At 38.9% G+C, this 16,100-nt stretch overlaps 1 protein-coding gene across 3 annotated transcripts in view; it reads right to left on the bottom strand.

Annotated features, from left to right (window-relative positions):
- Positions 1 to 1,061: 1,061 nt before the first annotated feature.
- Positions 1,062 to 16,100, bottom strand: part of igsf21a (immunoglobin superfamily, member 21a) — a 194,024-nt gene continuing 178,985 nt past the window's right edge. For 2 of the 3 annotated variants that reach the window (XM_080891829.1, XM_080891828.1), the window contains 4 exons: positions 12,117 to 12,217; positions 10,095 to 10,287; positions 7,499 to 7,537; positions 1,062 to 2,453 (listed from right to left, as the gene is read on the bottom strand). In XM_080891829.1, the coding sequence (XP_080747955.1) occupies positions 2,377 to 2,453; positions 7,499 to 7,537; positions 10,095 to 10,287; positions 12,117 to 12,217 (410 nt within the window). In that variant the 3' untranslated portion in view covers positions 1,062 to 2,376. The remainder of the gene's footprint in view (positions 2,454 to 7,498; positions 7,538 to 10,094; positions 10,288 to 12,116; positions 12,218 to 16,100) is intronic. The other variant, XM_080891830.1, reaches the window with a different exon arrangement.

Raw genomic sequence — 16,100 nt, 5'->3', positions numbered from 1 at the left:
CTGCTTCTAGCTTCAGGTGGAGCATTCAGAAGACGATTATCATGTGCATTGTAGTCATGTGCTTTCACTTCTTTCTTATAGAACGACAACATGTGACTGAAAATAAAGAAAGCATAGTAAGTGAAACTAAAACCTTTTTTTTAATAGATTCTTGCTTATGCACAATGTTTTTCTTTTGGATTAAAGAAAATGTGACAAAGCAGTGCATTTAAAGGCTCTTTTTTCTTATCTATTGCATATTTCTGGTCCACGATAATATGGTTATGAATTTAGTACTCATAGCTACTGGTAAGATGTGGACAACAGTAACACAGCCTTATCCACAAACTATTTAGGACAGACTTCTTCTGGCATGATGATTAAATCATATAAAGCCAATTGGCACATTGTATTGTATTCAGAAATGGACCCTTTTTTCTCACTTGAATGTAAAATGAGTGAGTGAAAGCAAAAAGCACAGAAGTGCCTCTTGAATAAAAATTACAATGATAGCCGAGTTAGAATACTATACAGTGGGTGGACAAGGATTTGTGCCCTTTGCTTCCCTTGCCAGATAAAATGTCATTCAAAGCACATATGACTGTTTGTTAATAATGTTTGTGCTCTGCAGCTCTCATCTCCCGTATGCAGTATGCAATATGGATAGTACTTTGGCAAGGTGAGCTGATATACCAAACAGATAGGTCTATCCTTTCGGTTCACCTAAGCTTCAAAATCTCTCCTCTTACCTCCCACCTGGTTTAAACCTTAATCCCTTAATACATGTTGGGTCCTTAGAATAGCTTAAATTGCAATTTGCAAGTCCAAAAAATGCAGGATTACATTGCATTAAGCTATCTTTCACTGAAAGGCCAGAAGAGTTAATGGCAATGTCAGAATCTCCTTCTAAAACCACGTTGAGGTCCATATCATTAGAAAAAATCAAAAAGACGTCTTTTTCTCCACAGAGTCGATCAGCACACGTTCTTATACATTATGGTGGGATTTTATTTAAATAATTTCAACAGTTCTTTCAACCACCTTGATTAGCATGTGTCTTCGGTATGAGTAATAATGCTGCATATCGCCTGTACACAGCATTAAAAGGCAGGACAATAAAAATAATTTGTGAAACACTGTTTTAAGCAAAGTCAAGGCTTTTGAGTTTTGTCATCTCTCCATTTTAATAGAGGTGAAATGAAACAAATGCAACAACCCTGTTTACACAAGCTGCCTCAGGTGAACTCCTCCCTGGGATGGCGGCTAAAATGATCCTACTAGTACTGTAAATGTCTGGGTAAGAGTTACGTATTGTACACAATGTAGGTCACTTAAGATAGTATGTCACAAGTAAATAACTGGATTACAGGCCAGTGACAATGAGTTGCAGTGCTGTCATTTGCAACACACCAAAAGGAGAAAGAATCTTCAAACGTCACATGCACCACAACCCCAAAACAGCAGACATATGTTAGATACTTTTTACTCTGTCCTTGGAGACCTGCCATATAGATATAAAAAGCCAAAATGAGAAACAAAAAGGCTGTTAATGTTTCCATCCTTTTCAGCCAAGAATTATCTCTGAAAACAGAGTTGAATGAAGTACAAACAAGGGTGGAGGAGTGTAAACTCCAATTATTTCAGCAACCATCCCTCACCATAACCCATATAACCTCTTTTAATTATTTTTCAGTATTTACACTGATGTACACAAAATACACTCAAAATGAGATTTTTTTTCTAGTTTCTGCATTTAAATCCTCTCGTACATTCTGAGCCATCAGAAAGAAAACAAAAGAAAAGAAAAAAAGAAATTTGTATATTAATAAAAAAGCGTCTCCACTTCGAGCATCTGTATTTATTCTCCCATGGTTTATCAGCTTGCTCTCAGTCAGGTACATCCCAGGATATGTAGCAGGTGTGGTTGATGTGGTGTCGCAGTCTAAAATCAGTTCCATTTTTCATATCTCAGTACCAATTTCAGTACCAATAATATTGTGAGTCAATAAAATAAAATCCAAATGCTTTTTTTCTTTTCCATTTCAAATCAACTGATTTTATTGGTCAACAGGCAGACGTGGGACAAGAAACGAAAAAAAGGTGTAACTGGGCGGGGCTATATAGGAGGTGGTTACCGTCATGTTCATCATGTTGTTCTTTTCATATCATTATCTTGGTTATTATTTTTGTTACAAAAACAGTGTAGAGCCATCGTGTGGTGGCACTGTTTCCTGATCGACTGACGTATGCAGGGTCTGTTGATGACTGGAGAAGGCTTGTGGGACTGTGGGAATTAAGTTTTGTGTGATTGTGTGTGTGTGTGTTACTGTGTGCATGTGTTGATGTTACATAAGAAGGGCAAGTATGTGTGAGCGAGAACGTCTTGGATGAGAGGTTTCACGTCAGTTCCACTGTCACTGTGAGGACAAGTGCCATCCACGTTAATCCGAGCATATCCATGCGGGGGGCTTCATCTACAAAACCAAAGAAAACGACAATCAGACCGTTTCATTCATCGTTTTGATGTATTGTAGTGCATTAATAATAAATTTAAAAACACAAAGCAATTGTTCATCCCACTGAGCAATTCTTCTGAATTATACTCGTGCTTGAAGTGGCTAAATATGTTATTTACAGTAAAATAGGAATTTCATCAAGAAGGGATTTTTAAGGGCATTGAACTGTTCTATGTTTTCACTCAACTGAAAACAATTAAATAAACAAGACCATATTGTGATGGGATCATAACAGCTGCCAGTGAGTTCTCCCACCAGGCCTATTGTGGAAAATATTTTTATGTTTATAAACCAGATAAAGACACCTATGAGACTTACAAATACATTAAGAATGCAAAAGACTGTGTTATCAGAGCTTAAAGCGGCTCAAGGCCTACTCCAGGTGCCCTTTACCCAGTACTCACGGGTGACATGACACCAATCTTCACAACCGATCCCAACTATACACCTGTAAAATTTTGGGACTGTATCTTGCACGGCTGTCCACATACCCATCTGAAAGTACTTCAAACCACTTATTTGACAGTTCCACCTATAGTAGGCATCCCCAGGACCACATTTTGCCATGACACACAGACAGTTAGACAGACTTACAAGGTGAAAACAATAGTGGCCATGCTGCTGTAGCTTATAAAATTGTTTATGGCACACACATAAACTATTTTAACCTGATTGTTGCTTATAGACTGAGACTTTGCTTCATCAGAAAAACATTTCTTCTCTAAATGTCTCAACTCAGGGGCTTGAAATCACTTGAGGTACAGCTGCAATCAAAATTATTTAGCCCTGCTGAGCTGTTAAGGGTTTATCTATTAAACCTTCCAAAGATGTTTATAAATTTTTATAAATCACATTTGAGTCGAGAGATGTAATCAAAATAGCATGTTTAAAATGTTTAACATCTTATGTAGGTGGATGACATTTTTGAAATACATCCATTCATTAATTTTCGTAACTGTGTGTTTAATTCAGAGTGAAATATAGAAATGTAGATGAGAATGATTCAATTATTTCATAAAACTGTTGTTTTTAAATAACTTACTATTAAACTTACCACATGTCAGGATATAATTAAACTATTGGGAACTAAAATGCTATAACAGCACCTGAATTTGCTTCAGCTGTGATAAAGATGTACCAAAATCTTGTCTCAGCACGTGCTCCAGCTGTGTAATCAACTTGGCAACCTGAGTTATTGTTTTAAAGGGTAACAGTTATTTCACCAAAGTGTATTAGTTAAAGACATGAAAGGCCCAGACAAGAAGACATCACCAACAAGACAAGCACGCATGGATGTGGTTGCCTTTAGCTGTTGCAGAAAAGGGAAAAATCGACTGTGACTGACATTACGGATTTGGTGAAATACCAGGCGATTTAGCCCAGGCACATGCCTGGTGGTCATCTCAGTCCCCGGATATGAATCATCTTGAAAATCACTAGTTTGGGATTTAACAAAAGCACAGGAAGAATGGACTAGCAGTCAAAAAAGAGAGGTACCGGAAGCCTGTGAGAAACTACACAGAAACACTTATTGGAGATCTAAAGTCGAGGGATCCTATTAAAAGCTGCCTGCTATCGGATCTTTAAAGAGAAATTTCAATTTATATTTAGCACTATTAGCAAAGTCAACATTATGTTTCAAGATTCATAGAAATATAGATTAATGTATTAGTCCTTCTTTAACTGTTAAAAACTTTATTTGACACATGTATTCATTAGATTTTGACACATTACTCCAACTTCTTGCTGCTTAAGAGGGTTAAATGATTTCCTATTGCAGCTGAGTAATAGTAAATCCCTGTTTTCCCCTGCTTTTGAAGTGCTAAATTATATGATACAGCAATGACATAAAATCCAAAAATCCCTGTTTGATCTCGCTAACAGTTAAGCTGAATATAAACATTGGTCTTTATTTCTCATTCTTGAAAAATTAAATGCCTGGATATGGTGAACAATACTTCTATTTACAGTGTTTGCGCTTTTCATTTAACAGCATTGTACTACATTACAGAAGAGAAGTCATGAAAGAAACTTGCTTTGTGCAGCTAATGCTTTCTGAACCTCTCTTGTGGCTGCTGAGGGAGGAAAGTTGTGAACGACCGTGGGTGTGTCTTTGCTGATATAACCGGCAATTTGTCCCAGTAGTGCCAAGACTGTGGCTACAATCACTCTCACTATGAGAGGATGACCACACTGTGTGCGGTAAGATTGAGGTTCAAAATTTAATCTGGTTAGGCCTGTTAGATAACACAGCAAGCGATTCTGAAGGATCCACCCGCTCCACCCACTGACAAATGTTAATTAGTAAGAGTTAAATCAAAAAGAGTTTCACAAATTAATCAGGATTCCATGATAAATCACTTCTGAAGGTTAATTTCAGGAGAACTCTAGAGTGCCATCTGACATTTTACATACATTAAATTCCACTTTATTTATGCAAGTCACATAACATCAGACAATAACAACTGGATCTTTTCAATAAATACCTCATCTCATTTGGTAATGAGCTCACCCAACCATAAGATCATCATCTGAGGTTCTATTCCAGTCTACAGTCATGGATGCAAGTCACCCAGCCATCTGTTTACCTTCAGTTTTTGGCTCAGACCTCAATGCATTTCTGCCAACCTGATTTTTTTTAGACAACTGGGACTGATTTCTGTGGCAACATGTTTTTAAAAAAAAGAAGGATGACTTTACCTCAGATATACTGGCTCTAAAATGTCAGCTGGAATCATAATGCTTTCTTTTCACACGAATACTTTGACTCCAGAGAAGGTTTAAGTTAAGTTAGCTGGCTTTACAAATCGGCTCGACATTTCTGACAGTGGCTTTGACGCATCCGTTTGTATGCCCACCAGTCTGAATCCTTTCTGATCTGACTTGTGTTCTAATAAAGGTTTTTGGAAAATGTATATTATGTGATTACTACACACGGCTCTTGCAATATTGCTATTTTTGACTCGGTGAATGCAAAGTCCGTCAGCTATGACTTGTATTGAATCTTGCCTTATGGTTAAACAGCTGTGTCTCAGCAAAGCGGATGCATTTTGCACCATAGGGCGACAATTCCAAACTTGTGATGCTTCTACCACCCTTGACTGACTGGTAGAGTTTTATGTGACAGGAAACATGTCACATTTTTATTCAAAATTCACTCATCTATTAAATTCCGTTCATTGCAACATCATGTAGCTTGACAATTTGTTTCAGAGACTAGTATTCTTGTCTATGACAGACTTGACTGACTGGCAGATGTGGCGCTTCCTACTTGCACCAGATGAGGAGTCCAGCATTCAGGCATTAAGCTGCGGCACGTGTGTAGTGACCTCTTGGGGCTATGTTGTACCAATTTGACTTGCATGCAAGGCATGTCTGCGCGTCCATGCTGACCTGATTCTGTCCTTGCTGTGACACACCTGCTCCTGTGCTTACCATAGCATTTGCATTCCTAGATTTGCATCCTTAAGATAGGAAGGGAACAGGAGAGGAAGACGGGGGTGGCGGGGGGGAGGGGGGGGGGACAAATGGCAAAATGAAGAGTAAAAAAAATGGATAGTGGGAGAAAGGTTTATAGGAAACAGGAAAAAAATAGTAAAGTGCTGCTGGACTACAAGGCTGTTCAAATTTTGCCTGACTTTAAGCTTAAAGACAGCTCTGCATGCCATCTGCTTGGGAAGCTGTTCCCACTGTTTATTGGGACAAACATAGGCAGTGCACACATGCACTGAGGATTATACTTCAGGCAAATATATCATTCAGATGTGTTTTCCAGTTAAGCAAAATCAAATCCTTGCAAAAAATAATTATATATATATATATATATATATATATATATATATATATATATACATGCAAGGCATAACATAGGTTCTTTATTCCTTTTGCATCTAAAAGTAAGAGAAGTTACAATTTACAACAGCTAATAAATACACTCCTGTGTGAACTAATCCACAAATAGTGTCATGCTGTACTTCATCACTTTTCGGAGCATGGGGGGAAATTACACTAGAAAGAGTCTCCATATGTTTAACTGAGTTATCCCTATTTCTGTATCTAAACCCTGATTTCTGTCTCTATATGATTATGTTCTTATTTGAGTCTTGGTGAGTCATGATTCAGAAACCCACCAGTCAAGAATCCAGAGTCTGGCTTTTAACCAGCTCTGAATGTTTTCTTATACTACAGCATAATCTGCACTCCACATGAGGCCGACGTGATGGAAAATCTGCATCAAAAACAGAGATTGTGAGCTAGGCTCAAGAGAAAAAAACAGGAAAAATAAATATGATGGAGGAGGGAAAATAGAAAAAGCAGAGAGAGGGAAATAAGGTGGTGACAAAAGGAAAAGAGCTACCAAAAATGGATGAAGCACTAAGAGAAACTGGCACTGGGAGATAGAAAGTGAGTACAAAAGCCAGGGAGATAGAACTGAAAGACAAACAGAAAAAAATTAGAGCTAAAAGAGAGAGGGAGGGGCAAGAAAACAGGAAAGATGGAAAGGTTGTTGTCACAGCCCTGCGGCTTCTCCTGACAATCCCTCATCTTTACATATGATAATCTCAGAAGCCGCAAATGAGGCACCAATGCATATATGAAACACCGATAATCTCACACTTAGCCATAAGTGACAGGCACGGTTAGTCAGTGGAAGGGTTTGTTGCTTGCTGGTACTGAACATCAGCAAAGATTAATCCTGAATGAATCACTCTCATGCAGTGTATCTGGGGCAAAGTATTCAGGGCAGAATCAAAAAACATCCATCTGTCAATACGCTGAATGTCGAAACCGCAGTCAGCTAAAGAATTTGGTACTTTGATCAGTGCTACGTTTCTGCACACATTTTCTCACTGAACCGACTGCAGTGTCACAGTTGGTTCTCATATTACATACAGCATGTCTGAAAATGTGATGATCAAACAATACAGCCAGAATTATGAGATGCATTATTATGAAAAACACATACACTGAATGCTTGTCAGTTCTGTGGTTGAAATACTTACTGTTTAGATTCTGTGTGTTTTTCATCATGCTTGGATTTTCTGTTGAAAGGACAAAAAAAGAAAGATCAGGGAAACAATCAACCATTAATGTAGACACAGTTTACGTATAGAACTGAATTATATGCAAACAAAGAAGGAAAACTTCAGCAGCAATATCTGACAAAAGCTGTAGCTTTTAGTGACACTGAACTATGAAGTTCCTGTAGCACATGCTAAATGGCAGGTCCCCAGTCGGAAAGGCTGGGGCTGCAAATGGACCTGGGAACACACAGCACTGCAAAACAACAACCTAGACAAATTTTTAGCAGCACTGCGATCCGTGAACTAAAGCTGTGGCAAGGCAGTCTTAGAAAGACGTTTGGAGAAACCTACTGCACCTTTAATAAGCAGCACTGGTGTCTACCCTGCACAATCCTCTCTGACCATGTAGTTTCAAAGACCTCATAGGGATGAAGTAAATGCAAAAAAGGGAGCAGTGGGTTTTCAGAGCATTGGCAACAACCTTTAATTCCACTTTGTGAGCTATTTTTGGATGTTAGATGTTGTATATGAGCAGGTGGAAGCCACATATAAAGCACAGTGTGAAACTTTACTTGTTTCATTGCAACCATATTAAGATAGAAGCTCCTCTGAGATGCCCAGAGAAATTAGTGTCTGCACTCTCCATATGCACGCTTGTGTTTGCCTGCCCAGCACATTTGCATAGGCATACATATTTGCGTGTCTCTGCATGTGTGTGAAGTACAGTTGTCTGCCTGTGGGTTTGTCCCTACTGGGTTTCTCATTTCTGCTGACTCACTTCAAAGTAATCTGACTGGATATTATCACTGAGGGTGGCTAGAAATGTACATCATCAAGACGTGAACGCTGCTTGTCATTGGCGGAGCGTCTCTATAGCAAGCTATCATTATACTCTATTATTCTTGATGATGTATACTGAACATTTAGTGAAGTGAGCAGAGCCCCCAAGTACTTCTATCTCTTCATCCCCCCTACCCCGGCAGGTGTCTTATCTCAAGGCCATGGGGGATGGTGCCAAGGTCACTTAATCACCATTTACTTCCCCTTAGAGTGAGTGAAGGCAATCTACAAGGAGAAGGCAGACAGATGGGCCATACTAGGCACATAGCCCATGACACCTGAGGATGCATCAGGGTGTTAAATAGACATTAGTGCACTTCCTAGCAAAACGCTTCTCAAGGTAACGCCCGCCTAAAGTGGCACTTTTCCCTTAAAGTGGCTTCTTATTAGACCTGCCCAGTAATTTGTACATTTGTGACACACTTAAACCCTGTTCAAAGGAGTGTTTCAGGTGCAGAGATAGAAAGAAATGAGGATAACATGAGGATAACATGTTCTTTGTTTCAGAGTTGCTCAAGTACAAAAATGGTGTCAAGCTGCATACTACACATTTCTAAACTTCCCAAAGAAATCTCCCAGTTTTTCTTGCTTAACTTGACATCTGTATAGTACAAGTGTCAAAAATTCTCTTTACACAAGGACTGCGTAAGAGGAGTGGCTGTATCTATCTATAGTTATCGCACTTCCAAATACAGGTCTCTGTTACATGAATGCTTCACAGTAGCTCCACTCAAAGATGACCCAGCATCTTTTTGCATCTGGTATGCATGCAGGCTTGGCAGCGTTGCTGCTACAGAGAAACTATAGACAGTCATCAAGAAAGATGTGCTTAGATTTTACAGGTAACATTGAACATACATTTAAAAAGGTATTATTTTAGCTGACTTAAAGACAAGTAATGTCTGCCTACTTCTGGCTGTAACTCTGCTGTAGCCTTTTTAGCCATGAGGTCATTCAAATAAACCAATTTAATTACTGGATATCATTTACAATATGACTTTTCAGGGAAAAGTGAGTCAGGGGCTATGTTTCAACACGGGACCGACAGATTAAATTGTCAATGCACTCGTGCAAAGTGACATTTAGCTGTAACAGAAGTCATTTCATTGGAACTCTCAGAAAGGCAGATCCCAGTTCTTCCATGAGTGTCCAGTGCAAACAGAGCCAGAGGAGCAGGGCACACAGACATAACAGAACCTGTAAGCATTCCAGCTCCCACATCAACACCAGCAAATGAAGTACTTTTCTAACACTGCCAACAACAAAGTCTTTTGATTTTAGCATGAGCCTTTGATACCATAGTTGTGTTTTGGTGTTTAAGTGAGAACAGCTGAGGACATGCCATTAATGGAATAGTCACTAAATCCCTTGCTAGAGAATAGTTATTCTCAAAAGTGCTGCCCTTAAAAGAATGCATTGTGGAAGCAATTACAATCTCTTATTAATCACACACTCAACAGCATTAATGATTTATACCTAAAAGCGGTCACATAAATCTCTTAAGTATTCTTCAAAGATATTATAGATACATTAAAACGAATTTTGTAGAATTACGCAATTTTCTTTGACATTTAAATGTGTAAAATGTGTGCCTGTGAAACTGTGACAAACATTATTTCATATTTATTGTCCCCTAAATAATTCGTCAAAATTAAATATGATTTCAGTTTAACTGCTAGTGTAGCAGCTGCTTCAGAATGGGACCAGAGTATGTTGCAGAGTTCAGCGTACATACCGAAGACTATGAGGCGAGTGTGCGTATCTGTGGAACCCAGAGGATTCTGGGCTGTGCAACGATACATGGAGCCGTTAAGCTCAGCTGGCACTCTCTCCAAAATCAGCTCCCTCCCCTCTCGCTGAGTGCTCCCATCCAGCAGGCGGCCCCCCACCCTCGTCCAGGTGAAGAGTGGCTCAGGGAAAACCTCGTTCTATCAACACCCAAATGGAATGGAAAGAAAAATAGGAACGAAAAGAAAAAAAATGCAGATGAATAGTGTTGAAAGGGCAGAACAAAGAAAGTCTGTGAGTGTCAGCCAAGAGATTAACAGCAAAGTATACATGAATAATACAAGCTCCAATTTCCCCCTAATGCAAAGGCAAGTTAACAACATGCATTAATAATCATGCTTCACTTTACAACAGTTTTACACAGATAGGCGTTTGTATCACTCTAACTATGCATCCTCAAAGGAAAAATTACATGACAAAAAAAGACACATTTAAAAGATTTCTAAAGAACATGCTCCAGTCTCCAGGGCTCCAGAGGACCAGAGCCCCGACTTAGGGATGTATTGAAATGTCAGCACCATAACCTCACATTTTGAGAAAAACATACCACATGAAGTTAGTGTAGAACTGAAGTCCTGTATGTGCTATCACTAACTGTGCTGAAAAAGTAACCGTCAGTGTGGCTGTTTCTGCTCAAGAGTAGTTTTTCCTACAGAGGTCCATGAACTCAAGAGCTAGCTTATTTGGCAAATTCACAAATGCAGAGTGAAGCAAAACAAACAACATTTTCAGCTACTGCAGTTTGCCCTTCTTCCACAGTTTTTCAAGCACAGTGTATACTCTACTATAGATGTGAGCAAGTCTACTGTGTTTTAAGACAGAACAATCTTAAACTTGAACTTGTTGCACTTGTTTTTAAGACAATGATGTAATGAATACTGCTGTATAATAATACGAATATAATTAAAAACATATTCAAGACTGACAAACAAACAACACATCAATGAGAAGGAACAGAAAAAAAAATCCTCTGTAAAAGAAGCATCAACAACAAATTCCGCAGAGGAACATCTTATTTCATCACAAAGGCAGGCAGCAAAATTATTAGTCTTGGCACAGTATCGTATCTATTGTGAAACCCCAAAGCCTAGGGCCCGGGGAAGGATAAGGGAAATTTGCTTTCTGATCAATCTGTACGCACTGATGCCTACGCTGCCGAAGGGCCCAACTGGCTGCGTGCCACAGTCAAGCCTGTTTATAATAACCAAACTTAACCCTGTTAAAAAAAAAGCTTTAAAATAATCTTAAGGTCACTGGGCAGACATGCATGTATAAATCTTTGACGTCAATAACTCAGTGTACTAAACTGACAACAACAACAATGCAGAATTTTAACTTTGTTCCATAAAATTTCATAAATTTCATTTCATTAAATTAAATTTGAAATCTGAAGTATGATTCCTATAGACTACAAAGTAACAAAGGGCACCTGCGCTGTGCACCATTAGGCTGTTTTATATCAGGATTAGCCATATTCGATTCACCTGACTGACTCTCAATGTGTCATTTCTGTCAAAGATATCAGGACCACCCAGAGACCATTCACACAAAAGACACCTGCTCCTATTTGGGAAAAGAAATCAGGAAGTCTGAAAGCAGCATCAAAGCTGATAGCATAGTTTCCAACCTAACATAAGCATGTACTTTTGAATTTATTCATTTTAATTCTTTAGTTTTAGTTTTACATTTGAAGATTTATTGAAAACAAACATTCTGAAAAGCTGCAATGTTTGGCATTTTGGGTGTACTAACTTTACTAACTTTAAGCAAAATGTTGAAATGTAAATCCATTTTTTTCAAAATAAATATTGCACATGCTTGAATAAATAGGTTAAAGAAAATATGCCTGTGCCCAGCAAAGTGGTCACTAAAGAGGAAAACTAAACAGGCTTCACTGCACATGTGCACCAATCTCCTCCTATTGCAGACTTAATTAGTCTTTCATTTTCTTAAAACCCCATGCACTTACCCCTGGCGATCCTACCTGGAATCCTTGCACAGTGATGCGCACTGTGTCCCCTACCTTTGCCCTGCTGGGGGACATCAAAAGTTTAGGACCCTTTGGAGCAGCTGAAAAGAAAAAAAGACAGAGAGACAAAGGTCATTGTACTGAATATGGGGAGCAAATCCTGCTGGATACCTGTTTGGTCGCAGAGGGAGGGATACAAATACAATTTCCTGTCTATTAAGGTCACAGGCCGAGAGGCGAGGGACCTTCAGGTTCTTTCATCCAAAGAACTGTGCTGGATTTATTCCCCTTTGGAGAGAAAAGGAACTAAATTGGGTAGATACTCATTACTAGAGGAGAATGGGAGTGAAACGGGTGGAGTGTGGAGGCAGTGAGATAAGGGACACTCACAGAGCTAATTCCCTTGTCTTGGTGCGGACAGCAGCCCCCAGATGGCTTTCATTTAGACCATCTAAAACAATGGGGCGCAAGTAGGAGAGGGAGTAGCCAGATTCTAATATCATGGAATTGTGAGGGGCCAGCGATTGTCCTGCGCATGTAGTGTTGAGATAAAATGAATGATTTGCATAATGCTATTAAAAAAAATGAAGGTAAGTCATTTCATTGCAGCTAAACTGCACAGCACGCTGCATTAGGACAATATAAGCAGGTTCTGCACGATTTGTGATGATTAACAGCTCCCCTAAAGATAACTGCTCCAGATGCTGCACAGTTCCATATGTTAAACAAATGGACTGAGCATCACATGCAATGAGACTCAGGCTAAGAGTATCCTATCAGTAACGCCTGTACAATGCAACCCAGGAGTTCTTCTGTTTAATTTGGTTCCAACTCTTAATATAAATCACACAGGGTGTTTGCTTTCATTGATGAACTAAAGCATAAATAAATAAACAGACAAATGACCTATACTTTTCGGCAATTAATCTGGAAACAAACTGTCCAATGCTACTAATGAATCACAGACTTTTCTTAGGCAGTCAATGACTACCAGCCTGTATCAGACTAATGGATTCAGAAATTACACTGTGGATTGTGCGTGTGACACTGTCCACAGTATAACATCCTCTCCTAGGGAATGTTATATAAAGCAGAAACAAAAGCAATTTAATTCCATGAAAATTTGCAAAAGAAGCGACTGAAAAGCGATATTATTAAATATCATCATAGTCATCATCATTATTTTTATTGTTGTTATTAGCAAAACTTGTTATTCTCTACAAGCTGATGTATCTGTTCAGACCCCAAGCAGCGTAAACGGGTGCAAATTCCAAAAAGAAATTTTGGCAACAGCAACCTTAAAAAAGAAAAATCAAACTCAGGCAAAATAATCACATCTTAGCCCTGGCATCCAAACCGGAGACATCATGTGAGAAATTTGACATGAGTGTTCCATCTCACGCTGAAGACGGATGGCATTTAACAGGCTAGTTTTGGCATGGTAGTGTGAAGCACTGTATTTCCACCTCCTACACACTAACAGAAGGGTATTTTTAAATACTGGTGTCATGGCGTCACATAGAGCTCGCCAGGCATATGGCTGGGAAGATGATGGCCGATTTCTGGGATTTGCTCCAGCAGTGACAGTTGGCGTCCTACGTCACCATCTTTGATTATGGCAGCATGCAGCGTGATGGACATGATACAGCTTCTTTGAGGTGAGGGCATCACAGGAGAAATGAGCCACGGTCCCATGAGACCTAATGTCACTTAAGGCCCAACTTCTTAAAGAAAGAACTGTTATGACTTTAAGAGAGGTCAGAGAATAAACATGCCCCCCAGAAAAGCAACTGCACACCATGCATCAGGTGTGCTTTAATATCAAGAGAAGGAATCAACAGGTCTGCCCAGCTGTACACCAGACTTAAACCATTGAAGGGAACCTACCGTATTAGCCGGGTGACTGGTTCGGTTTAGAAAGAGAAGGTGAAGAGGCTTGCAGCTGAATTTAGAGGCCTGACTGACTGCCAGATTGTACCATCATGATGAATCAGGCCCCATGCTATGTGTTTCTTAGAGTTACCTTACACACTAGGTGGCTAAAAACACTAAAATAAGACAGACCGATGACCATGGAATTATGTTGCAGTTGAACAAAGTCACAACATAGCGACATACTGCAACACATTACATGCACACACATAATCCTCATAAATATTCAGACATGCAAACGCACACACAGATCACAGATGTGTTCCTGAAACGGAGCACCTGATGATCAGGACCTGGCACAGCAAAGACTGGACTGTTTAAATTCCTGGAGTCCTTTTCACTGCTGTAGGGTGTGGTGACATTTCCATCTCTTGTCTAATTATATTCTAATAAATCCAAGCCAAAAACTTATTTTAATTTTTAGGATACACTGTTCATGAATGAACTGACGTTCATGAATAAAATGGTCATGATCTCATAAAGGTGAGTCACTTTTTTAGACTTGTGAAGACCAGCACCAGATTCATTTTCATTTGTATGGTGAGCACAGAGCCAATCATGAATATTCATGAAGTGTGATACAACATTGGTCGATTGTCAGACTGTCGTTCTGTCTCCTGTGGCGATATTAAATCTCTGAAAGATTTATTACTTATGAGCACTGAAAAGATCTCCCTTTCATTTCCTGACCAAACACACCTGAGAGAACCAAGAGGGTGTGTGTATGAGTGCAATTATCCAGTTACAACTGCATAATAAATGAACTGGGTATGTAAGCGATGAGAATCCTAAGGTGAGCTGTTTTACACAGTCACATTGAATTAGAGTTACTGATATACTCTAGAAACCTAGTGCCATTTAGTCTGGCAATAATATTCAGCACAATTTGGTACGTGAATCACAACCATATTACCTTTTTTTCCTAAATACTCTTCCATTCCAAGATGGATCAAGCTCTGAGCAGGTCAGTGAATGCTTTGAATTTCAAGTACGCTCAATCAACAATCAACAAACGCACATTTTCTGTTCTCATTTTTATTCTACTGATGCTTCTTCCATCTCTTTAAAAGAACAAAGGTAGTGCTAAATTAATGACTTCAAACACAGCACAGAAAGGCTTGTCAAAATATTAACACTTTTGACATTTAGCAAGAGTTTCACAGGGCCCATTTCCCCCAGGTTGTGTCATCTGTATTATCAACATGCGAAAAAGGCAAAGAGCTGTTAGAATCCTTACAGCAATACTTTGTCTTGCGAAGACAGCTCGTGCCATTATACCTTCAACTGATGCCGCCTGCCTCCCTCTAGCAAGTGATGTACTATATTTCTATTCACTTGGGAGATGAGGGTGACAGTTATTACATTTTAAAAGACGATTTTGTGGTATGAGAAATTCCCATTTGAAAAAGTGACAATGCCAGTCGCAACAATTGGTTTTTAAATAAGGGCCAAAGGGCTTTGTTAGGCAGTAGATCCTCTTCAGGGATATGGCTGGTAATATTTCATATTTTTCTCAATATCAATGATTTCCATTAAAAGTTTAAAACCATCAAAAAATTGATATAAGTACAGTGCCAACGACAGGTGAAGCCTCTATTATTTCGTTAGAACTCTATTGCTATCCAAAAACAAACAATAAAAAAACAACAAAAACAAATGTCAAAGAACCTAAATAGTGTGCTAACAGATAAAATAGCTCTATAATAATGTAAAATGAGCAAATCACAACTACAATACATGCTCACCAACAAAAAATTCAGGAAAATCAGTCCACAACTAATTATTAATCCACCATATACCATACACTATATACATGATTTTTGCCTAAAATGAACACTTCCCTTGTCAATCTGGACAGAAAACTGATCCAAAAGCTTCAACAGAAAGGAGTGTCCCATCTCCTCTAATTGATGCCCTGCAGATTCAACCTATTTACCCACATACACATATGGAATCTGGCATAAGGTCTTTTTGGCATACAAGTTGTGAGGAAATAACACTAAACCTAAAATCCCCACTACATTTTTGTCAAACTTTTTTTCCTCAGGAATA

Source organism: Rhamphochromis sp. 'chilingali' (assembly GCF_963969265.1).
Source record: "Rhamphochromis sp. 'chilingali' genome assembly, chromosome: 9".
In the NCBI taxonomy this organism is placed as follows: domain Eukaryota; kingdom Metazoa; phylum Chordata; class Actinopteri; order Cichliformes; family Cichlidae; genus Rhamphochromis; species Rhamphochromis sp. 'chilingali'.
This window is presented reverse-complemented; position numbering and strand designations above follow the sequence as displayed.